This window comes from Thunnus maccoyii, chromosome 3 (genome assembly GCF_910596095.1).
Source record: "Thunnus maccoyii chromosome 3, fThuMac1.1, whole genome shotgun sequence".
Classification (NCBI taxonomy): Eukaryota; Metazoa; Chordata; class Actinopteri; order Scombriformes; family Scombridae; genus Thunnus; species Thunnus maccoyii.
In genome coordinates, this window is record NC_056535.1 from 2,337,007 (window position 1) to 2,362,420 (window position 25,414).

The following is a 25,414-nucleotide window of genomic DNA, read 5'->3' on the forward strand; positions in this document are numbered from 1 at the left end:
TTTACTATTGAAAAGTAGAGGACACTTATTTCCTTTTTGCTTACTGGTCCAAGAAATGCATTTGAATCTGCTTCCTTTGTATGGAGTGCCAGTCTAAAAGCAGTTTAACAGTACTGTTCATTATACACTGACATCATCAGATGTTCAGATTATTAGACATTGTCACATGTTACACACATCATCAGAGGGTAGGCCAAATTCTACACTTAATACAAAATTATACAAAAAGTAAATTATTATAGTTTTTATTGTTCATTAATTCCATGTCTTACTTCCATAGTATTAATGATAATAAAGTGGAAATGCTTACCATCAGCATTAGATTTACCTGGAATTAATTGGATTGTTGCATCCTTTGTTCATGAATGCATTTGAATATGATAATAGATAGACGTATAAAGATTTCTATTATGGTTTATTTCATATGATTACTGCAACAATATAATACATAATAGATAGCAATAGATGTATATCATAATGATGTTGCATACAAATGACTTCCCACAGAGACCAGGAAGTCCATACCACAGTGTGAAAATATTGCACAAAAAGTTCTTAACTCAAGTAAAGGTTTGATTTAAGTATATAAGTGTTATCAGCAGAATGACTCCGTTCAGTGTTATATTGTCATATATTATACTATTGGATTATATTTGATGCATTCATGTGAATGAAGTTTCTTCTGTTAAGAATTACTCGTGCAAAACCACAAGTGACTCCAGTGTGTCACTGTAATTCCTTCTGAGACGAAAATAAAATAAAACAAATTCAAACATATTAGCAAGCATATAGAGGAGCTCTTTAAGATGCCTGTGCCAAGCAGTCATCACTGAACAACAGTCTCACCATAGACAACTCCTTCATCGTCTCCTTACACATTATATTGATCCTGTAGCCTCGCATTATTAAGCCACATAGTATCTCGTTTCCACGCCTTAGTAAATCATTGCCACAGAATTTTTTTTTACCCCAAATGCCACCTGAGGTGCTCTGCAATAATCCATCCTTGCCACCAAAGAGATATTATTTTTAAACCAGTTCTGGAGAGGAAGAATGTATTTTTGTTGAAGACCCCCTACAGACATGCGTCTAGACATATGAACAAAAAACTCTGCTTTGAATAATAATTTGTGTCTGATATAGTTTTTCCACAAAAAAGTTCAATTATCTCATGAAAATCCTTAAAATGACATCTACTCTGTCTCCCACTTTATTAAAAAATCCAGAATCCCTGAATATGTAATGTTGTGTCACATGTCCTGCTCGTAGGTACACACCTTTACCTGAGATTGTGATGAGCACAGACAAACTTTCCTCCTTCAGCAAATGAATGTGAAAACAAACTCTGCACATACATCATTCAGCACAGAACAACATCCAGCTGAAGGGACAAGAAGAAAAACACATTATTTGAGGAGGGGGACAATATTCTGACTCATAATTAGTCTGTACACCAAACTTCTGGACCATATATCTATTTTGACATTCACAAATACCTCATCAGTCATTAATAAAGGTTTGATTAAGAGCAGACAGAGTGTAGTCTATTTATTTATGGAGAAAAAACATCCACACTCTCACTATATTATGGTCCAAAAGAGAAGTTTATACAATGTGGTGATTTTTGAATTTTTCAATATATATGGGTCAAATTTGTACATTTGTATGTACAAAAATGTGTATAAGCTGTGCAAAAATGTAAAAAATTATACATTTTATATCCGTTTTTGTATATTCTGTGTCGCTTTAGGAAAAGCCAGGCTAAAAGAAATGTGTATATGGTGTTTTTACAGCTCTCAAATGTAAAAATTGGTCAAATTTGAACAGTATGCAGGGGTTATCCATATTATTCTTTCCACATATGGTGCATGGCGGGCAGGTTGTGGTGCAGTGTACTCTCCCGCCCGGTAGATGGCGCGACAAACCACCAGTGTACCTGAACACTGACAGAACGCTAGAGCCGGCATGCGTCTACTTCCGGAGCAGTAGATGTAAACAGAAGGACGTTCCGCCTCTGGAGACTGCAGCAGAAAACATGACCAAACTGGAGCTGTTGAACGTGTTTCTGAACGACAGGCTGACAGCGGCCGCAGAGGAGATTTTCCGAGCCGTTAAAGACACGGTGGCGGAGTATCAGAGCGAAATCCTGCGCTCCAGAGAGGAGAACGAGCGGCTCAAACGGCTCCTCAACGTAGCCGTCCAACGGCTGCTACTGCAACCAGGTGAGGACCGGTGGAGCAGTCGGTGTCTGTTCTGCTGGGAGCTTTGTCAGTCAGGTTCACTGGTACACTGAGCGGCTCGCCAATCCCACTCAGAATACGTCCGTTTTTAATGCTGGTGGCTAGAATTAATGTTTTAGCTAACGTAACAGCCGGACACTCAGAGTGAAATTATTTTGGGCTCAGCAATGACTCAGTATTACCACTGTACAATGGTAATGTGAAACATTTCTCAAACAAGATAACTCATGCAAGAGCAACTTAAATCGTTTCAAGATTAGAGTGGGATTTTAAATACTTAAAGAACAGGTTCACAATGTTGCAGGTGTGTCTTAAAACAGTCAGGTGTCCATATGAACAGTGAAAGAGGTTTTCCTCGCTGTAATCATTCCTCCTGTTCATACTATTAAAAGATCCCCTTCAAATGTGCTTTGTGTAAGTGATGGAGGCCAGAATCCACAGTGTGTCCACACAGTCATTTTCTGCAAAAATGCATTTAAAAGGTGATGTGAAGCTTATATGAGGCATCAAATTCCCTCCCTGTGTTTCCTCAGACAGTGTTTCCCTGTTGAGTTGCAGTGGAAGTATAGTAACAAAAAGAGGGACTTTGGCACTAAAAAGACTGTAACTTTGAAAGATATCTACTTGATTTGACTCATTTGGACGCTGAAGCTTCATATTAGCTTCAGATAAACTTTTAAATACATTTTTGCACAGAAGGAGGACTGTGGATTTTGTCCCCCATCACTTACATTGTAAGTGCATTATGAAGAGATCTTCTAATGGTCAGTATGAACAGGAGGAATGATTACAGCAAGAAAAACATGTTTTAATGTTCATTTGGGCTCCTGACTGTTGTTTTAAGACAGACTTGAAAAATGAAAAATGGTGTGAACCTGTCCTTTAAAAATATTTAGGCTATATTTAGAAAATTATGGATGATTATGAATATTGTGGCAAATCATTTCAAATATCAGTGTTACAACACTGCTGTGATATTTATTGTGATATTTATTTTGTTCATATTGCCTGCTCTGACTCAAAAAAATTATCTATATTTGGCTAATAATAGAATTAATACATTGACAAGAAACAATTGCTTCTTAAAGCATGTATCAAGATTACAAAACCCCAGTAGTATATTATAATAATCATGCTATGATTCATAGTGTTGATCTGTAAGGATGGAACCCTGTCATAGTATAGGCTGTACAAAAGCTACATCTATAAAGATATTAGGCTTGAGTTTTAATTTATGAATAATCTCATGTTTTGTATTATGGTTAATCAAATAATTGTGTGATAGCACCCACATTTCTTTCCAACACAAGTGGTCCACCAACCCATTCCTGGGTACAGTAACATAATGTCATCTTACAATATCAGCTGGAGAAGCTACTGTATAGCTCTGTTATTGATGCCAATGAAGGAGAGAAACATATTGTCCTTGTAGGCTAGTTAATGGGATTAATACGGGACATGTTGAAGGGACGGTGGACTGTACAGTATGTTGTACCAGAGTAAATGAGTGGTATAGTGATATGACTGGGAGTACAGATGTAAATGAAAACACTGAGAAACTATAGTTTGGGAAAGCTTTAGTCATAAATATCTACACTAGCCGTTGAGGACAGTCACAAACACACTACTGGAACTACAGCTGCAACTAATGATTATTTTCATTATAATATCATATTAATCTACAGATTATTTGCTCAATTAATCGTTTTGTCTATAAAATATCAGAAAATAATAAAAATGCATACATTCTTAGAACCCATGGCAACATCTTCAAATGTTTTGTTTTGTCTGATCAGCAGCTTTTAACACAAAGATATTCACTTTACTGTCATGTATGAAAGAAATCCTCAAATTTGAGAAGCTTTAACCAGCAAGTATTTGGCTTTTCTGCTGACAAAATGACTAAAACAATTATTTTCAGTAGTAAAAAAAATAGTTGCTGATTATTTTTCTGTTGATCAACTAATTGATTGACTAATGGTTGCATTTGGAACACAGATAATAGATATATGCATACATTTAGCAGTAGAACCTTTTCAATCAATTCATTGAAGGGTTAAAGTTGTTTCATGTAATTCCTGATAACCAATGCAAGAGTAAGTTTGCAGATTTTTGAATGGAGTTTGGGTGAGACACTGAGAGAACAGAGTGATAAAGACACATTTATACTTATATTGTTTATTATTTTAGATTTGAGATGCACCAAGCGTGACTGTGATGTTTGTAACTTTTCAGAAGCTAACCCTGTCCAGCTCCAAGAAGATGATCAGCCCTGCGAGTCTGAATGGAGAAGCAGTGTGGAGCTGCTGCCACAAGTTAAAGAAGAGCCCAAGCTCCAAGACATTCAAACAGACTGTCCACATGAAGGAAGTGACTCAGTGGAAGGAAACTGTAGTCATGTCGAGCCGCTACAGAGGACACATCCTCCACCAGCCCAAACAGTGTGCAGCAGAGAAACTGTCTCTCCTCCTCCACTAACATCCCAGGAGATCAAGACAGATAGTGACAGAGACAAACACCAGCCAGCCAGCAGCTTACCATCCTCTCTGACTGTTCACTCAAACTGCAGAGCTACTCAGAGCGATATTGCAAAGAGTCACAGGACTCAGAAAACAGCTCTATCAGGATCTGTTAGCCTGCAGGTGAAAGGACTATCTCGCTCAAATGGAAAACAAAGCGCACACGCACTGCAGATAAAGAATGTAAGATCCCTTAAGCCGCCTCCACCTCGCCCCTCTCACCCAAGCCAGAGCATCCAGAGGTGGCACAGCTGTAAAGAGTGTGGCAAGGGCTTCAGCTTCGCCTGCCAGCTGGAGGTACACATGCGCTGGCACACCAAGGAGAAGCCATACAGCTGCTCTGTGTGCCGAAAGAGCTTCACCACGGTCAGCATGCTGAAGAGGCACCACCGCATCCACACCGGAGAGAAGCCCTTCCGCTGCCACGTCTGTGGGAAATGCTTCAACCAGTCAGCGCACCTTAACACCCACTTCAGGCTCCACACCAGAGAGAGGGCCAGCTGGAGCCGAGCACCGCACTCCAAGTGAACAGAGTCTCCAGAGATCCTCAGACAACATGAAACTAACCTATCTGTAAACTTTGAAATGCTTAAACTGGCCAAACGTCCAGGTTCAAACAGTGTACAGTAATGGTGTTTGATTGTGTGTCTTCTCTGTTGTGCAATACAGTGTGATATGTGGTTCATTGATTGTGTTGTTGAACACACTTTTCAAAGGTATTAAAGGATCATTTTGCGCAACCTGGGTCTTGTGATCATAGTTTCAGTACGGTGGCCCCTAAGGACAAAACACCTGCAAAAGCACAAACATTCACTTTTGTGTATAATCTCTTAATTTTTGTGCTTTTGCTTATGTATGTAGTTTGTCCTTATCATTTTACGTGAAAAGTTCACTGCTGAGATTTGCAGACATGGCATCACTGGTAGCCACAGTTTTAGACAAGAGTCCAACAGGGTAAGCAACATGAGCAGAGACAGTCAGCCAGGTTATAAGCATATACAGTGGGGTCCAGAAGTCTGAGACCACATTGAAAATCTCTAATATTTTCACGTAAACCTGGACATAATCAGACAGTTTGAATATACGGAATCATTTAAAAACATAAAGTTATGACATGTAAAATGAAGAAGAAATATTTAAGATTCTGCTCTATTTCTAGGCCAGCAACTTAACCTCTTTGTACAAAAGGTCAGATTTCCTTGAGTTGTGTCCCTTCCACTGAAGCATTGATTTGACACTCAGGTGGATTTGATCTACTCATCAGAGGCTCGTTCAAGTAACTCAACTGCAGCCAGTGTTCACCTGTTATAAATATGGCTGTGCCTCCAGTTTCCAGCATATCATTGCTTACTAAGTCACATTGTGATAGTGGGAAACATGGCATCAGAATTAAGTGAAAGTGTCAGAAGTCAAATTGTTATTCTAAGCAAAGAGGGGCTTTCTCCATGTCAAATCATGGCTAGACTCAAGGTTTCTAAGGGGGGAGTGCATGGAACTCTAAAACACTTTGCAGAAACTGGATCAGTTGTATCCAAAACACAATCATCCCATGTAATCTTTTGCACTGTATAATTACATTTTCATCAAAAATGATAAAAATCAACACAAACATCAACAGCTATGCCTGGTGATCACAACATCTCAGAAGTCCTGACCTCAAGGTTAGTTTACTTGCTTCACTTACTTTTGTAGTTTTCAACAAAACACAGGTAATTCTTATTTGCTAGCTCCTGCAGACAGACATGTTTCTGTGCCTTTACCAACAGAGGTGCAAACCCTCTGAAATCCTTGCAGAAGATAGATCTGTCTATCAGTAGGAGAGGGAAGGTAGTTTAAAGGGACTGCACACCCACACAGGTGTCTTCATTCCTGGTGATCAAGATCTCTGCTCAGTTGGAAGTTTGGCAGAGCTGTGATGGGAATGATATAAAACCACCAAGTGTGATGATAAATGAATAAGAATATGTATGAATAAATGAATAAGAATACAAGAATGCCATAACAGGTGCAGAAAAGGAACGGTGTAGTCAGTGAGATGTCAATCAATCTCAGTCTATATATGCCCATTCTGTCCTGTGAAAACACCTGTGCAGGTGGAACACAAGTGTGTAGAAATAGGACATCAGACTCTTTTCATGGCTGACATTTTACTTGTCATAGCATGTAAATCATGGCTGCCTTCCATATAGTTCCAGAGCCTTGGTATTTACTTGTTGCACAATACTCAGAGTGGCAATATTTATACAAATTAGTTGCATATGTTGTTTTTCATATCTAACATTCAGAGCCTGATAAATTACAAAAATAGAATATCTATAAATAAATAAGTCACCGGAGAGGTATGAAAAAAAAGTTTTAACTCCTGCTTCTCTCAATCCATGCATGTTGTACAGCAGCACTGCCATCTGCTGGAGATTGTCTGGAACTACCTATTAGAAAATAAAGAACACAATAAATAGAACTTCTTATGACAATAAATGAGCTCTCTCTCATAAGAAACATACAGTATAGAAACTCTTCTATCATTTTCAAAACATCACTTTGCTGAATTATCAGAAAATAATTGTCACACAAGCAAGCACATGAAATCCTCCACATGTAGAAACTGGTGAAGGTAAGTTAAATCCTTGTCTCAGTGACTTTGTACTGAGTCAGTTCCTCTGAATAAATCAAACTATTGAGTTTTTCTGGTTTTCCATTCATGCACATAATAAATTGTTCTGTTTTTGGCCACAAGATGAAAGGACACTCTAATGTCTAATCTGCTTGTATTAAGTAAATGTGTATCAATGTAATTAGAATGATTATTCCTTTGCTGCTTTGTAGATTTTGTCAGTAACATTTATGTTTTATAAAGATTTTAATTGTAGATTTATGTAGGCTATAATATTAAATGTGGTGAAAACCACATTGTCTTCCTAGTGAAGTTTAATAGTTCTGTATTGCTCAGATATGCAGATATACTCTAAGTGATAGGGTTAACCTCAATTCTTGTCAATTGGCATCCAGCTCACTAAGCTACCTAGAGACCTAGCTGTTACTTGCCATGCAGAGGTGCTTATATTTTATGATGTGTGTCTCTCTTCCCCTCTCCATCTCTCACTCACTAGGCTAAAATATCCTGACTTTTGGATACTGGCAAGCTCTAAAAATACTGAATCCCACGTTTCCCATAATGCAACAACATAGTCTTTCTTTAAATGCCCGTCTTTCAAACTCCACATGGCCAGTTTGTAATGCAGACTTTACGCAAAAAAACTGTAGTCTCCAAGCCCAAGCCTGGATTACTCCAGTGATGTCACTGGAGTCATTTTCTCGTGACCATGCTTCTTCAGAGCCACACAAGACATCATATGTCATATGATTATATATAGTTGTTAATTTTTTTTTGTTGGTCAAAATTCCATCGATGAATCTTCCTAAAGACATGTTCTCAGCTGCTGGCAGAGATTTGATAAAAAGATACAGGCTCTGTTCCAATACAGACAGAGACAAACATGAAAGATATGAAGTCATCAAGTTCATGCCATGTTGGATTCAGTGCTAACATCATCAAATGCTCCAATGTTTCAGTAAGTCTTTCTGATTTATACTTTATATAAATGGTAAAACTACTATAATAATTAGATTGTCAAGTTCTACAGATTATTCTCAGTATATCACTTGGCTACTTTCTCCCAAAGCTGAAGAAGAGAAAAACTCTCATTCTGCATATGATTATCACTTAAAACTGAACATCTGCTCTCTTTTCATTTATGATATTTCTTTACACCAAATAGCATTGTCAACATAATTATTAAAGGTAAATATTTTTTTTTTGTACAAGCTTTCGTTTTGCATGCTTCAATGTAGTCAGAAAAGCATGATGTGGAATAAAAACTAATGCTTTCACAGGGATTAATTACAATAAGGCATGAATGAAATAATTAATGGTGTGATGCATGTAGCCCTGATGCATAATCTCTGGAGTCCAGCTGTTGGCTGCTTTTTCTGCTCATGTTAATGTAAAGTTCCAGAACAAAATGTGATTCATAGACAAAATACAACTCAATTTCCTTGTTCACATTGCATGACCGGAAAGGAGCAGGGAGAAGAAAATCTTATTGCTTACTCCTTACTCAAAACAAAGCTAGATAGGATAAATAATAGAAATAGATGGTCTGTGATTTTTGGGTATGACATCACTCTGAGTCATTGCTGTCAGCACAGCTGAGAATCACACTTACACTCTGCTAAAAGTTATTTTTAGTTTTGGAAGAGACATAAGTCCTACATTTTTCTATGAACCTTTTGACTTATAGCCTATGTCTACAGCTATCTATATGTAACTTGCATATGGTTAGACACAAACAGGTCTCAGCAGGTACCATAGCTGAACAATAAAATAAATTAAGTATGTATATGTTTCAATATGATTTGTTTTAATGTGCATGCCCTTTTTGCTTCCGTGTACACATAAATATACAGTACCAGTCAAAAGTTTGGACACAGCTTCCCCATCACCTGAATGAGAAAGTGTGTCCAAACTTTTGACTGGTACTGTATATAACATAATAACAGCTCTTTGAAAATCCATTATACACTTTTTTAACCAACCAAGAGAATGCATCCAAACAGGCTGAGAACAAATTGAAAATGTGACAGAGAGTCAAACTGATCATTATTCCAAGATGATGACACACACTAGCTTTGAAGTCTCACCATTAGTTTTTTTAGGATATTATTTTAATAGTCTAAATTAGCTACTTCTGCTGTTTTATTCATTTGGAGCGTTTAATTGTGCTAACAAGTGAAACCAGATAGGCCTATAACAAACTGTAGCTCTATGAGCTGAATTGATTGTATTAACATTGGGTTTTATATAGCTGTAACAGTGATGGAGGCAATTTGCAGCATTTTGCCACAAAACTGTTGACACCTCTGTAGTTTTTCATAAAGTGGGAGACCGCCACTGTCACAGAAATTTCCAACATAATGTGAACTGTTTTTCTCACTCCGTTTCTGCAATGGTCTGAGCCACAGACTGTATGTTTATGGTTTTGTCATGTAGCATTAGCTACTGCAACTGTAACACTACCTGTAGCCTAGCAGTGTGGGAAGCAGGGAAACAGGTTTCCTATTAGAAGGCCCAGCTTTTTGTGTGGTGACAGTGACAGGCTGCTTATACGGGCCAAAAAACAAACAAACCCAAAAAACAATTGATACTATGCTTGCTCACATTGGTTGCTAGAAAACAGCTAACTGTGCTAATTTAGTGACAAACTGTATATTTAGCCATATTTTTGCATGTGCTTTGATACAGTGAGCACAGCTACGAATGGATAGAGAGTTAAAAAATGTTTTCATGCTTTATAAACGATTAAACTGAGTCTTCAATAGATCCAAGCTGACAGTTGCTAACTAGCAAGCCAGAAACTTCTCAGAGCCATCTTTCATCTGGGGTGAGTTTGATCTCCAAAACGGATTTTTTTTTCTTTTTTTGTGAAGTAATTTATTCCTTTAAACGTTCAAATACATTTGAAGCATGTAAAATAGGTAAATGTGATTTTAAAATGTTATTGACTTGTGACAGTCTGAACCAAATGCGCAGGCTACATTTGTAAAGTAATTTCACATTTGTTTCACACACGGCATTACATGCAGTCTTATAACTACAGACCCGTGTGATCTGTTTGATGATTGGGAGCTATCAGAAAACGGTTCCAAAGACTAAAAGGTATCATAGTTTTATAATTATTTATAATTCTAATTATTATTTTGGCCTTAGGAATCGTGGTTCTTGTCAGACCCGTCACCTCCACCGCCTGCCCGCCAACCCCTGGTGACGTGTGGAGTATGTGCACGCGACAACACACCGGAGACGCGCGCTCGCGGACCAGAGAGAGACCAGCTGAGCAGCTGAGGGAGGGAGGAGTGCAGAGTCCATGAGAGAGAGGAGAGAGAGAGAGAGAGAGAGAGAGAGAAGGAGAGAGAGAGAACGAGAGAGAGAGAGAGACCAGCACCGCATTGACAGGAAACACGGAGTCAGAGCTCCGGTGAAGCCGACAGTACGGAGGAGGTGGATAGTTTCTAATGCCGCTGCAGAGCTGACGGTGCCCGGTGCAGCAGCGGCCAGAGGAGCAGCACAGGTAAGCGAACACTTTCTACTTTCTACTCCGGCGCTCTGTAGTTGTAGATCCCATCACACTGACGCATCGGGTGGTGTCCCGGTTCTGGCGGGGCTGGACCGGAGTGATGATGAGATCCGAGGATGTGAAAAAAATGACAGCAGCACGGAATGCTGCAGCTCCAGTCCGGTACAGAAGGCGCGGGAGGCTATTGCCCCGGGTATCTGCAGTGTCTCCCGGGCACCCGGTCTAGGCTACACGGGCCCCCGCCTCTCTCTGCGCATCTTCTGGATGATGCTGCGGTTTTGTGGGATTTTTGCTGCTCTGCGCAAATTGCAAATAAAGATACCAAAGTCCGGCGAAATGACCGGGCCCGGCCTCGCCGTCTGCATCTGCAGAGGCCCGTGTGTGTATGATCTGTGAGGAGAAGTGTCATTGCAAAGGACGAGCGAACGGGGACATTTAAAGGGCTGTCAAGTTGGGCTTGTTTGGTTAGGCCCCGGGGCTGCAGCCTGGGCTGCACACAGGGTGAGTCAGGTCTGTCTCAGCACTGGAAGTGGATCACAGCACATCTGAATGTGAGGGAGGCGACGCAAAGCCAAAGTATATATAGTCAATTATATCATGTCACCCCATGGTCGACACAAAATAACACACACTCCTAACAGAAGTCTAATCCCACAGTATTTCCATAGGAACTTGTATGTGTCTGTGCTACTCAGTAGTAGGTTTACATGGTGACCTTGTTGTGCTATTTGTTAATGCCTTATGTGATCACTATAGAATGTATTCCTTTAATAGGCCCATGCTAACTGTCTGCACTTTCTAGTATGGATACAGTGTTATCTAACTATGGCTTATTTGGGATTGACAAAACTGAATTTAGTTACAGACATATTGTTTCCATAAGGGATTATCACCACCGGTGTGTTCATGTTTAACTTCAAGGTATTTCTTCCTTATAACCCCAATACTTTTACTGACTAATATTGTTGTTACTTTAAGTTCATAACTGATATTTCAAATGATCTCTGTTGTCAGGGATTTTGTGAGCAAAGATAAATATAGTAAATTGCTGGACAAGTACATCAGATACACATATACCAAGTATAGCCTACTTATGGAGAATATGTGATTCTTCTATTTTAAACATTTTCCTCATGAAAATACTTTGAAGCGATAAAAGTCCAACATATCCACCTCATAACTTTAAATCAATCAGAACAAATTCTGGGATGTTTCTTTGGCCCTTAACAATATTGAATGATATTTATATATCTCCTGTGGTATGACTTTACTATTCCTATAGTGTTCTTATATAGGGGCTGTGGCCTGTGTGTGTTTTGCTGCGACTGTGTAACTGTATAGAAAGGTTTGGTTATCGACTTGTGTAATGAGAGCCTAATGCATGTACCTAGCCATGGAGAGCTGAGGTGTGTATACGTGAATGTACGTGTGAGTGTATAAAGTATATAGAACAGCAGGAAAGAGAGGAGGCTCAACTCTTTCAACTCTAATTTTCCCAGCAGAGGACCCTTGAAGTGCAGAATGAATGGTGGTCAAATGGAGATTGACACATAATAGCTATTTTTAACTAACAAGTCACTTTTGAGGGCATTTTTTTTCCTTTGCTTTATGCTGTGAAGCTTATGCAGTGGTGCAAAGAATGAAGTCACACATGATCTGCTACATATTTAATAATCTTTTGCTAAATGTGAAAGATTGACTCAGGCATGGAGATTCTCATTCTGTTATATTTAAATACCTAAATAATATAAGTACTTCTCCCTCCAAACTGTTTAAGATCACAGTTCTGCTGTTTCTCGGAACAGATTTTTTTGCCAGCATGACGTCATATTTGTTAAGTAGAACATTGAATTAAAATGATCTCAATACTCAGCACAAGCTAGAGGGACTCCCTCACGTGACGGCTCACTGCTTCAACACACACAGGTTTTGGTCTTGTGCTAGCTGGCTAACTTGCTATGACATGATGAATTCATTTATAAATCAATCACATAGAGTTATCAGCCAGTGCGAGTAGCCACGCCCCCAGCTCTCATGACATCTTCGTCTTTTCAAAATTCATCTTCCAAACTCTGTTTATATGAAGGGTGTTCAACCACATATCAACATAGTGACATAGTGATCATCAATCAGTGTGTGTGTGTGTGTGTGTGTGTGTGTGTGTGTGTGTGTGTGTGTGTGTGTGTGTGTGTGTGTGTGTATGTATGACTGACCTGAGCCTTGGCCAACAGTTTAATGGTCTTACATAAGAATAGGAGAGGATAGCATCTCAGTCTACACACACACACACACACACACACACACACACACAAACACACACACACACACACACACACACACACACACACACACACACACACACACACACACTCACATGCACGCACACATATGCTCACACATGCACAGGGCTTACAGGAAGAGGCCAGATGTTCATCAGGCAACAGAGCCATCTACTGTATATTATACATAGAGCCTTGCCGATACTAGATTTTTGGGGCTAATGCCGATACTGATATTATATATATTTAAAAATATAGTAAAAAGGATCAAATATACATAAAATGCTGCCTAGAAAACTAAAAAAAACCCCTGATATATACCGATTATATCTGGGATAGGCCGATATTGACTGATAATATCGACTGACTGATATATTGGTTGGGCTCTGATTATGTGTATATTTTTTCAATGATACAGTAATTGGTAATTTCAATAACATAAATACATGAAAAGGAAAAAAGAAAATGTAAACATCTAATCATGAATGAGAAATACACACATACACACACATACACACACACGCACATTAAGTTACTGAAAAATTATAGCTTGGTCCGAGTGACCCATAGACACTGTTTTAGTTAGCTAATCTCAATATGTAGCTCATCTTGTGTTTCTTTTGTTAGCAATAACATAACACTATTCAAAAATGTTTGAAATAGTGATAAAACATTAACCTTTAATTATAGTTGTAAAGTTGAGTCTAAACACTAAACCCAACCAAATTTATTTTAGTCTAACCTGACTGACCTCAACTGTTTTATTTGGTCAATGTTGTAGTCAAAGTTGTTGTGGTGTTTATCCTCAAACCTAACACTAATCCTACACGTGATTTACACACTACAATAGACCTATTCTATAATTATGCAGTTGTCAAGATTTGGATTGACCTTTTGTTTGCTATAGGGATCATAGGTCATAACATCTTTATCTTTATTATGTTTTTAGACCCATAGACAGGGTGCAAATTGCTGTTAGTTTATTAAAATGTATTTTGTGTTTAACGATTTACCCAATAGGTTGAAGATTTGATTCAAAAAGTAAATATGAAAATGTGAGTGAAAATCATTTGCAATGCAACACACATTGAACATTTCTTGTTTTACTACATCATTTGAGGGATAATCATCAGTCTTTCATTATCAGAAGAGGTTTTGCTTGTTACATTTTGCTTGTAGAGAGAAATGTTTGGATATATATAATGAATGTACAGTCTGGGTAAAAAAAAGTTTTTAGCTGATTTGCTTCTTTTAAGAAATCTTGAAACCAAGAAGATATGCAGAGTAGTCAGTTTTCTTATGTGAGCAGCAGTCTTAGGACTGAGAAGGTGAAGTTGGCAGGTCAGCATTATTCATATAACAGGGCAAGTCACGAAACCATTCATGAGGCTGCTGGTCTAAACACACACAAAGAAATACCAGCATCGTTATGATCATCAGCATAGCTTGGAAGCAGTTTAGTTCTAATGAGAATGAAGATTATGAGAAAAAGATTTTACAGCTGTGATTATCATTTTTACTCAGGCAGCAGCGTGAGAACCGCTGAGATTCCATGATTAGTCTCTGATAATAATGACATAGTTCTGAGCTTTATCTTTGTCTTTAGTTGCTTTGAATGAAAGCATATACATATTGTTATACTCAAAAAAATATAACTAAATTGCCTAAAATGTGTAGTCTGGCTTCCTGTTATGCATGTATATTTTACACAGTAATTTTGATTTGTTCAATTAGGGCTGGGCAATATATTGATGTTATATCAATATCGTGATATGAGACTAGATATTGATTTGGATATTGTATTTTGGATATTGTAATATCATGATATGGCATAAGTGTTGTCTTTTCCTGGTTTGAAAGGCTGTATTACCGTAAAGTGATGTAATTTTACGAACTTACTGGACTGCTCTAGCTGTTCTGTTACTTGACTTTACCCACTTAGTCATTATATCCACATTACTAATGATTATTTATCAAAAATCTCATTGTGTAAATATCTTGTGAAAGCATCAATAGTCATCTCTACAATATTGTTGCGATATTATCAATATTGAGGTATTTGGTCAAATATATTGTGATATCAGATTTTGTCTATATCTCGCCCAATGGTAACAAACTAACATGGTTAAGGTAAATTCTTTATTGTGCATCCATAAAGATGATAGTAATGTTATAATTCTGCTGACCCCAGGATTATCACACATTCATAATGCCATTGACCAACATATGTGCCATGCTGTGGGTACAGAACATTTAGTATTTGTTAGTTAAATTCTAATGAAAATGTTATTTAATATAAAGGGGGACTCTTATACATGATGTTCAGCTCACTCATCATGAGCAGCAGTACTAGTTTTTAAATTTGAAAAAATATCTTGACTTGAGAATGGAATTGGAACTGGAAGTGTGGGGTTTGAAAGAACTGGGCATGTAGGGGGCAGAGGGGGTCTAATTAAACAAGCTATTGAGTTACATTATGGGAAATGTAGGATCTAGTTTTTTTGTTTTTTTTAGGAGCTTGACCTGCACTAGGACCTAAAAGTCAGGATTTCTTGGCCTCTGCTGCACTGATTTTGACCATACTCTTACAAAATATTTCTCACCCAACTATATGGAAGTGCACTACTAAATCACTGGAGTACCCCTTTAATACCCACACAGACCCAGTAGAGAGAAATGTTGGTCGAAAAATAAGATATATAAGTAAGTATGGTAAGATTTTCATTCTTCCCAAAATGTGGCCAACTGCAAAGCATGAGTCAAAGAAATGCAGCCTTCTTTTTGCAGAATCTTTTGTACAAGTCATTGTATGCCCAACGGTATTTGCACCTTTTGAGCTGTTTGAGGGCAACTTCCTGATAAACTTGGAAATTTTGCTCCTAAGAAGTTGACAAGGAATGCAACAAATGCACAATGAGATTTTACCTGTGTCCGTCTCTCCCATTTTGGGAAGAGGCTCAGGTTCGGCCTGAAGGATTTGCATTCAGAGAGAGGACTGTGCCCTTCGGAGAATCCAATCCTGGAATTGGGACTTTCCTGATGAAGGCGATATGAAGTTTGATGCCTACATTTCATGGTTATTACACCATGGAACTACACTTCAAACCATTGACAAAAAGATTCTGGAAAAAGAAAGATGTAGAGACCAGAAGATACACAGACAAGAAAAGACTATCTTGCAAAAAGATGACTATCTCATGTCTAATTGGCACACTGTTAGGTGTACAGTTATACAGTTATATAGTTGCAGATATAAATATAGTATGTTCAAACAGTCAGATTAATTCCCCTCTGTCTTGACTCTCTGCTATTGGCTTCCACTTCCGCAATATGGGCTACAGCGTCCTGGGATCTGAAGATCTAGATCTATCAGAGCATGCCCTGCTTCTGAATGGAATATATTTTTTCCACCATGAATTAAAGATGTCAGGGCAGTCAGAACAGCTTCCATTTTACCGTGACCTGGAGCCAAGCTTTGTTTGGTGGGCTCCAGTGGGCTTGTGCTATCTGTCAACAGTGGTTTCATGGTTGGGGATGTTCTGTACTGAGACTGGTATGGTGGGTTATGATGGAAGATGAACATGACACGCTTAAGAATGTACCAAACCTATATCCAGATGCGTTTCTTTACTGAGAAATCTGAGCCCTGGGTATAGGTGTCAGCTGTTTGACTGACTTCCTCTAATGAATGACAGAAGAGGAAGCAGAGCACTGTGTGAACACTGTGGACGCCAAAATATGTCAAGCTTTTCTAAACTGCCTCAGGCCAGACACTTCTTCACTATGCTTCAACTATATATATTAGCTATTAACTATATATTAGCCTATGTCATGTTGTTCAACGTGCTCTAGTGACAAATGTCTTTATTTTATCTGTTCCAAATGGCAACACTCAAATGGCGGAGCGAAAAGCCTGCATCCCACTGCCTCCATGAACTGTCTTGGTATCCCTCTTTGAATTATGTATCTTTTGCATGTCTTTGTCTTCTTGACACAATGGGCCTAATGCAAGAACAATTTTATTCCTATCCTAAAACTCTTTAACTGACTGACTTACTACTTTACTTTTTTCTGTGAGATTTACTCGTACAAGTGTTTCAAGTCAGATTCAACAAACTCTCTTACCTGCCTGAACTTGTCGTTAGTTGGTGGTTTCAGCCTGATGAATGTCACCTGATCATGGGGAAGAGCAGTTTGTGAGATGTGATTATTATCATAATCCACGTCCCTAAAATTGCCATATAAGGCTCTATGTCCTGCTCCATTTGTGGGCGGGTCTCATTCACAAGAAGTTCCAAAAGAGTAAAAACACCACACAGGTTCAAGTCCTGCCTTCAAAAGTCAGAAGACAAGCACATAACAGATTTAGGAGTGACATTAGGGCACAGTTAGAAAATGTGAATCCAGCTAACATCATCAGATTATCTCTGCACTGTGACAGAAATAAAGAGGGAGTGCTTTGACATTAAGATAGATGCTTTCACTAACAAAGACCACGCCATATGAACGGTATAAAAAGTAGATTTATTTGGATTGTCGAGAGGGTTCAGGATTGGATGAGAATAGTGTATGGTGGGCTGGATGGGGGTCAAGGAGAGGGATGAAGGGGGGCGATGGCATGGGGATGACCGGGGACCAAATGGAATCACAAAGAGGCTGGAGCGTCAAGGAACACGGGGGTCGAGACTCAGGGCGGGGGACATGTCTCGATGAGCTTTCTGCTTCGTCATCCCCCAAAGTTAACTTCATTGGACTAAGTGAGAACGGGCTCTTTGAATGTCGCTGAGGTAGGTATGGAATCTTGGGAAGACTAGCGGTCGAGAATTTTATTTATTTAATTTTAATAGGTGGTCTGGGATTTCTTATTTGGAAATGATTGAAGCGGCTCCACTGCGGAAGAATTGGCCAGAGTTCGGTTAGGAATGTGGACTGACTTTGTCGATGTAGGGAGACAGGTTGCCTGTGCGGAGAGTTTGGTAGTGGGCCAGGAAGTCTGAAGTGAACATTTGGCATAAGATGTGGTTCGGACTTACAGATAACATGCCGAAGTGTGCATGAGACAAGGCTAGGTATGGTGCCCCTGAGGACAGTTTTATGGAGACGTTAGTTCGGCTGGCGTAGACGTGCATGGTGGAAGATTTAATCTTGAGAATGGAACGGGCGAAGGTGGTGAAGCAGGAGAGGGTCAGGATGTTGAGTGAAGGGAACGAAAGACCGTGGGAGGCATGGAAGCTGAAAATGGAGGGACCGGCTTTCAAGTGTGAATCTGAGTCTGGTGCCAAGGATGAGGGATGAAGGGATGAAGGGATGCGTGTGAAGTGGTAAGATGTGCGGCTCATAGACGGAAGGATGAAACAAAAACATGAGGCAATGAAGACGTAGGGAGCAGGCATGTGGGGAAATACAACCTGGCCCTAGCTAGGGCTGAAGCAGTCTGTTGCCGTGCCGTGGTGGCGGCAGGATGGAATCATTGGTGTGCCAGTGCGGGGGGCGCTGGGTAGGGAACCTGCAAGCAAGTGGTTGGCTGGAGCCTTGGTGGAACTGGAGGCTGTGCAGAACTGGAAAGCCTTGCTTTGTAGGCCGTGGAGGGGCGGAGTGGCAGAGGCCAGAGTGAAAGTGTTCGTGGGCACAGTGTTAACGATGGCTGGAGCGAGGGGATCGGCAACGGGGGGTGCTGAAGACACAGAAAAAAAACATTTGGGTGTTGGGGAAGGGAGGGGAACAGGGATAGAACAGTAGGAAATTGAGTGGGTCCATCAGATGGAGCACCGTGGCTTGGTGCAACAGTTGCTGTGGTAATGGCAGGACCGGAGGTGGCTGAGGGAAGAAACATAAAAGAAGGAGCTTCTGGAGCGGGTGGAACCAAAAGCGTAGAGGTAGCTGCAGCTGAAGGAAGGGAAGAGGAAAGGATGAGGGGATGTATGTGCGGGGGTTGGTTGTGCAGCCTGCGGACATGGGGATGAGAGAAAAGACAAAAAACACGAGACAGATCAGACAGGGAGGGAGCTAGCCCAGGGGAAGATACAACCTGGCCCTGCGAGAGGGCTGAAGCAGTTGGCTGCGTCGTGACGTCATCGACGTGCAGCGTACGGGTGGCGACATAAGCGTGTTGTAGGTCGCGTGAGAACTGAGACAAATGAGAGAGAAAGGGGTTAGACATGATTATATAGGTATGCACGGATGATTGAATTAGTGAGGCGCAGGTGATTGAATTTAGTGAGAGAGAGGGACGTGGTCTTGTTCCTGAACCTTTGTTATAATAATAACTCCATAAAAAACTGTCTGTGGGAGGCGGTCATGTGACAGTCACAGAGAGTCACACATATTAGAGGAGAATATTATAGCCTACAGGTGATGTTATACTGTGACACAGGATGATACTGGACAGAGAGCTGCAGAGAGACACACAGGCAGCTGTTGCAGTGAGAGAAATTTAACAACTACTGAAATGCAGAAGTTGCTGCGCCAAAATATGCCATTAAAAATCATAAAATCTAAAAAACCTTTCAGTAAATTGGGAGCCATGAAGATGATAATATGGTACAAAGAATTTTAATTTCGTATTAAGTTTGGTTTAGTTTTACGTTTGTTAAACCTTTGTTAATTTCGGTATCATATTTAAACTCCAATTTAATTCAGAGTAGGACATTATAATTGTAAGTGTTTCTCCCCTGAGAAGAAAGGCAGAGACTGTTCATGAAACATGCGACCACTGTAAATTTCGTTCATATTTAAGAGGAAATTCTAAGTGTGAGAAAATTGATGAATACCATAAATGTTCTTAAATCACTCGTATGTGCATCTTAAGAACAAATTTGATTGTACAAGTGCTTCTGCATGAGGCCCGATGTATTGTACAAATTTTAAGTCACATTCTCTCCTTGAAGGCATTGATGATGTTGCACTTGGTTGTACGTACACGAAAAGTAGTTATACGAAGAATAAAAAAGATGGCTTTAGAGAAGTTCAAAGCCTGCCTTATTGCCAATCACTGCATTAAGTGGTTGTGCTTGTCGAATTGTCTGTTTCGAAAAGCTACAACAACCTTCTCATTTTGTTTTTGGAAAGGTTTCAGGCACTGTTGTTCTATACATGTTTTATACACTAGTGTATACCATCATAGTTCCAGGCTAAACTACTGTATGCTGCTGTGGATGTATGTAGAGAAGAAGCAGGGCTGCACAATAAGAATATATTAGAATGCAGATCAGGCACATTCAACAATGATATGATGGTTTGCGTGATGTGACAGCATTACACCATGTCAGGGCATGTCTTTAACTGTACCTCAACTCAGAACAGAACACTGATTTCAGCTGTCAGCTGCTGTGGCAAAGATACATTTCAACAAGTTGATATTTGTGACGCCTATGACAGTCAACCTGATTGTTATTTTGTTACACATTAAAGACATGCGGTTGTTTTTCTGGATATGGTATCCAAATTTGTTATTCTACAAGACTTTTTAATGCCTGAAGGGCATGGGAATACAGCAGTTGTGTTTTGGACCTTTGAAGCATATCTGTCAGTTGCTCTATAACATGACAATGTTTGGTAGCCTTTGATCAAGAACATAGAGGAGGAAAGAGGTTGTGTGGATGTAAAATATCTAAGTAGCTATAATCCAGCAGTAATTTCCCTAAATCTTTTTACTGAAGACCCTGGGCTCTTGCTGAATGTTGTTTGATCACACAGTGCTGCAGTACATGTGTTTGAGCAGCAGAGGCCAGTGTTGTAACACATAATACATGTGAGCGCACCAACAGGTGAACTGGTTCATGAAGCTGCTGTGAATGATTGACAAAGAATTAAAAATAAATGTCTTAGAAATATTAGAAATTTATTCTCACATTATTAAAAAATGTTTTTCTTGTAAATCACAACTTTATTTTTGTAATATGATGAGGCTTTTCTCTCGAAATTGCAGCCTTGCCTGATTCCACAAAAGCATGCATGAAACTATTATTACTATTACTAAGAATTATATCAGTTTTTATATCTAATGATGGTGCTCATATATGCATGTTATATTTATGTAACAAAGCTCAGTATATAGAGTACACAGCAGTAGCAGCAGGCTGTATGGCTGCTTTCCCACTGATCCCCTCTCCTGGCTCCCATTCAGTTAAATGGAGCAGCCAGTGCAGATGGGACATAGCCAGGCCAGGTGGATTGTGGGTAAGATGGGGTGGTGCCCAGTTATAGGTAAATTAATTCTGCATTAGGGAAGCCTGCTGGCCTCACTATGATCACCTGGCATGGTGTGTCTGTCTAGGCACGTATATGTATGTGTGTGTGTGTGTGTGTGTGTTGCTCACCTCACATGAGATTTAGAACAACCCCCCCTCCTGGAGTTTTAATACTTCACCTGGCATCAAATGTAGTCTGAACCGCAGGCCAGAATCCAGTCTGACTCAGCCTGAGGGACACAGAGGCGACTGCTATGGAGTCATTCAGTCTCCAACAGTGTGCTGCAACAGTAGCTGGATGCTTTTCCATTTAATCCTCAGCTGCTGAATGATTTTTTTTTGTTTCACAAGGATAACCAGGTGGACTTCTCTGAGTTCATCTTTGTGTGGCTCCCAGTGGCTTCCATCTGATGAGAGTTGCTTTAATCAGGTGTCTTTAGGCCAAAGTGAAACTGGAACTTCCGAGTTTTGTTCCAGAAGTAAGGAAACCTCAATCTAAATCACTTCATAATAACAGAATTTCTAAAAGTTTGGAGATTTTAGCGTACAATATTGAACATTTTTTATTCTGTACTTTCATTCAAGAACTTTTATGGTGCCACATTTTTAGTAGTGAAGTTGAACAAGTTTCTGACTGTTTTTCATTAACTATTGTAATACCAGCACCTATAGCCTGATCTACAGTGCTGGGTACAAATACATTTCTTCTGAATTGATTTGTCTTTCTTACAGAAACTAGATAGTGGGATGGACCTGAGACCCAAGGAATCAATTCTGAAAGAATCTGCTTTTGCTTTTGTTTATTGTGTGGCTCTCTTATGGTCAGGACACTGATGCTGATGATGTAAATTCATAATTTAGGCTCTGTCTTTTCATTTACCATTTCAAAAGTTAATCCAGAATGTTCTTGACAGTTATCTCTCTGGCTATGAGCTACATCATCCCACCTAACAGCCGTCCTTCTCTCTCACCTTTCCCCCATCCGTCTGTAGTTCCTCTCAGGTTACCTGAGCTGTGCCTTCAAGTGTCCATCACTTTTTGCTTTTCAGCAGTTTCTATTTTTAAACACCTCACAGAAGCTGCTGTTTTCTCAGAGGGAGGGGGAGGGAGGAGAGGAGAGGAGAGACAGGGAGAGAGAGAGGGAAAATGCAATGGATGGGAGAGCGAGGGTAAAGGAGAAGGAGGCAGATACCAAGATGGAAGGATGAAAACAGAAAAACAAAAGCTTGTGAGTGTCTGGAGTGAAGGCCGATGGCACAGTGCTGTCTGGCAGGCTGCCAGGTGGAGAGGATAAATGGAGGATGGAGAGATCAGACAGAGGGAGGGAAGCATCCTGGAGTTAGGTACTGCTCCAGGGCCTCAGTTTCCATTGAGACCACTGACTGGATGAATAGAAGACAGAGAACAGGGAGGAGAATGTGTCTGACCGATATGATTCCTAGAAGTGATATTGTTGGATTAAAGCTGCTGATCACTGATATTAAAACCTAACCACTGACATACAAAAAGATTTCAGAGATTAAACCAAAATTAACTGTGCCAGTATCATTGTCTTCATAGAGAGCAGACATGTTTCCCTGGAAAGAGCTTCATCAAAAGAGACGTATTAGGCCAAGCTTATGACTATCTAAAGCTCAATCAGAAGAAGATCTAAATGAAGGTGAACATCAGATGTTATTACCACAATCATCCACTACTACTGGCTTTTACATGACACAGCAACTTCTAGGTTGTCAGGGTGAGGCACAATGTACACATATATCAGTTTGTATCATCGGTTTTTATCTCTAAAATGATGATTTATGAGTACAGACTTATGCTAATGCTGTGTTCACTGTGAAGTGTGACTTCTCAGACTGGTTTATAATTCTATGAGACAGGATTTTACAGCTCTTGACATTTATCACATAGTCATTTTATCCTCTGTCTGCACAATCATGAGGTAAACAGTAGAATTATACATCGAACAGGCATGTGTGCTCGCATGTTAATGTCTGAACATGGCTCAAAAGGAGATTCCAGCTATCTCACCACCTCAACACTGAATAAATACCATCTAATTATGAGTGACAAAAACTGCTGTTCATTATAAATGTAGCACTATATTGATTACATCAGTCTGTAGTTGCTTTGAACATGGACTTGGCTGATATGAGGTATCATGTTTTCTATTTCAGGCAGTTACATATTATTCAGGAGCAAATCCCGTATATCAGAGCTTTCAAAAAAATTGGAGTTATGCCATATTCATTATACTGTGGCATAATGAATATGGCGTAACCCATAAGTAGGTACAATGTATTGACCTAAACTTTCAAAATAAGACCGGCCTTTCTTATAATCGTTCTGTTAATTTCACTAACTACACTATGTTTTTGTTTTCTGCTCAGGTTCAACCTGCTTTTAACAGCATTTTTCTGTTTTCATTATTGCATCTATTTATTCTTTTACTTTAGTTCAAATTGATAAATTGATATATAAACTGAATCCTTCCATACAGCCAACGTATGGTGAAATAAATGACAGAATCAGTCAGATGCGGCTTTTATTCAAAGTCTAATATTGGCCCTATATATCAGTCTAACCCTGGAGGAGACGGAGACAGGAGCAGTAAGGAAAGCCTGATGGTAGACAAAGGTCATAGCTCTGCTCAGTCGATGCGCACTGATGATATTTTAACAACAGCTTCGCCACGGGCTGCTTTCCAAATGTAGCTGCTCCGTGGTTAAGATGAAAATACACTCAGCAGATCTGATCTTCTGAGACAAAGCGTCTGAGTCGGTAGAAGCTGCTGTTCAGACAGATGTTATTGGGATAATTCAAGTTCTTTGTTTGTCTCTTCTTTCTGTTTGAGATCATTTCTCTATATCTCTTCATTTATTGCTATTTTATCTGAAACATTCGGTCTCTCTCTGCCTACTCATTGACTCAGTCCTCAGACTGACATCTTTTCATGTGCACACAGTAAAAAGGTGTCCTTCACTGTGGCTGTTTGAAGTGCAGCTGCATCAAAGCTAACCAGGGGATTAGAGGGCTCATCATATATCCCGTCTCTTTTCCTACTTTTTGCTTTTTGTCTTTCTACCCCCACTCTTGTCTTACAGTGACCAAAGGCTGAACGGATGTACAGTACGAATAATTAAATTTATGTGTTGTGTCACTGTGAGAAATGCTGCGTATTAATTTTAATCCAGGATGATTCTCTGTTTTGTAGCACTGTTGCAAATATGCGTGTGTGTGTGTGTGTGTGTGCCCTGCAGCATTACATTAGGCCATGCATATGCATCAAGGGCAGAAGTGACACATGGCCTTTTCAGCTGTGATAAGGACAAAAACTAGGAGAAACTCGCCACTGATAAGTTTCCACATAACTTGATGTGCATGCTAAACAGCAGCCCTCCAAATTAAAATGCTCTTTACCGCAACTGCTGCTGTGTTCTTCATTTGCCTGGATGAGAGTTGCAGGTCTAGTGTAGTGGATGCTGTTATCTGTTTTTAAATGATCTGTCCAACTGTCCAGAGGTCTCGTCTTGTTCTTTTAAGGAAAAAAAATGTGTGTTCGTTTGGCGATTATTGATTAAAACATACTTAAGATCTTGCACAGCTACTCCAATGAGTGCGCACACTATTTTACAATGTAATAAGACTTACAAATGACCATATGTACGAAAAAGGACTGTACTTGCCAAAAATTTTCCTGTAATATGTTACATGCAATTCACTTTTCACTGTGGTGCATTGTGTGTGTATGTGTGTGTGTGTGTGTGTGTGTGTGTCCATCAGTATAGCCTTTAGCGTGCTGCTGGCTCTGCAGAGGAAGCAGATGCTGGTGTTGTGCAGAGGAAATGGGCCCATTATAAAGCCTGCAGAGTTAATTATTAACTCAGTCCATCCAGTTTTATCACTTTTTGTTGAGTGCAAATCTGTTTCACTTCATGCTAATCAACTAGTCTTCAGCTCTCTTTTTGCTGACTTTATGCAACTAAAGATTTTTTGCTGTAGCCTATACCTAAACTGTAAATGTACTTTTTTCATTTTTGGTCAGTTTTTGAT

The 25,414-nt window shown here is 39.6% G+C and overlaps 2 protein-coding genes across 2 annotated transcripts in view; both read left to right on the forward strand.

Moving 5' to 3' along the window:
• Window positions 1-1,836: 1,836 nt before the first annotated feature.
• LOC121894261 (zinc finger protein 239-like) lies at window positions 1,837-5,499 on the forward strand. Its single transcript, XM_042406744.1, has 2 exons — window positions 1,837-2,222; window positions 4,476-5,499. Exons 1-2 carry the CDS (start codon window positions 1,862-1,864, stop codon window positions 5,285-5,287), a joined length of 1,173 nt encoding a protein of 390 aa, XP_042262678.1. The 5' UTR covers window positions 1,837-1,861; the 3' UTR covers window positions 5,288-5,499.
• A 4,246-nt stretch (window positions 5,500-9,745) lies between these two features.
• The window catches only part of nfasca (neurofascin homolog (chicken) a), a 141,345-nt gene continuing 125,676 nt past the window's right edge, over window positions 9,746-25,414 (forward strand). The window contains exons 1-2 of the mRNA XM_042405501.1: window positions 9,746-10,200; window positions 10,527-10,887. The gene's annotated coding sequence lies outside the window, so the exon portion shown is untranslated. The remainder of the gene's footprint in view (window positions 10,201-10,526; window positions 10,888-25,414) is intronic.

Coding starts and splice junctions, on each gene's coding strand:
- LOC121894261 (XM_042406744.1), top strand. CDS start 1,862: ATGGTGCATGGCGGGCAGGTTGTGGTGCAGTGTACTCTCCCGCCCGGT. Junction 2,223..4,475: donor ACGGCTGCTACTGCAACCAG/GTGAGGACCGGT, acceptor GTAACTTTTCAG/AAGCTAACCCTGTCCAGCTC.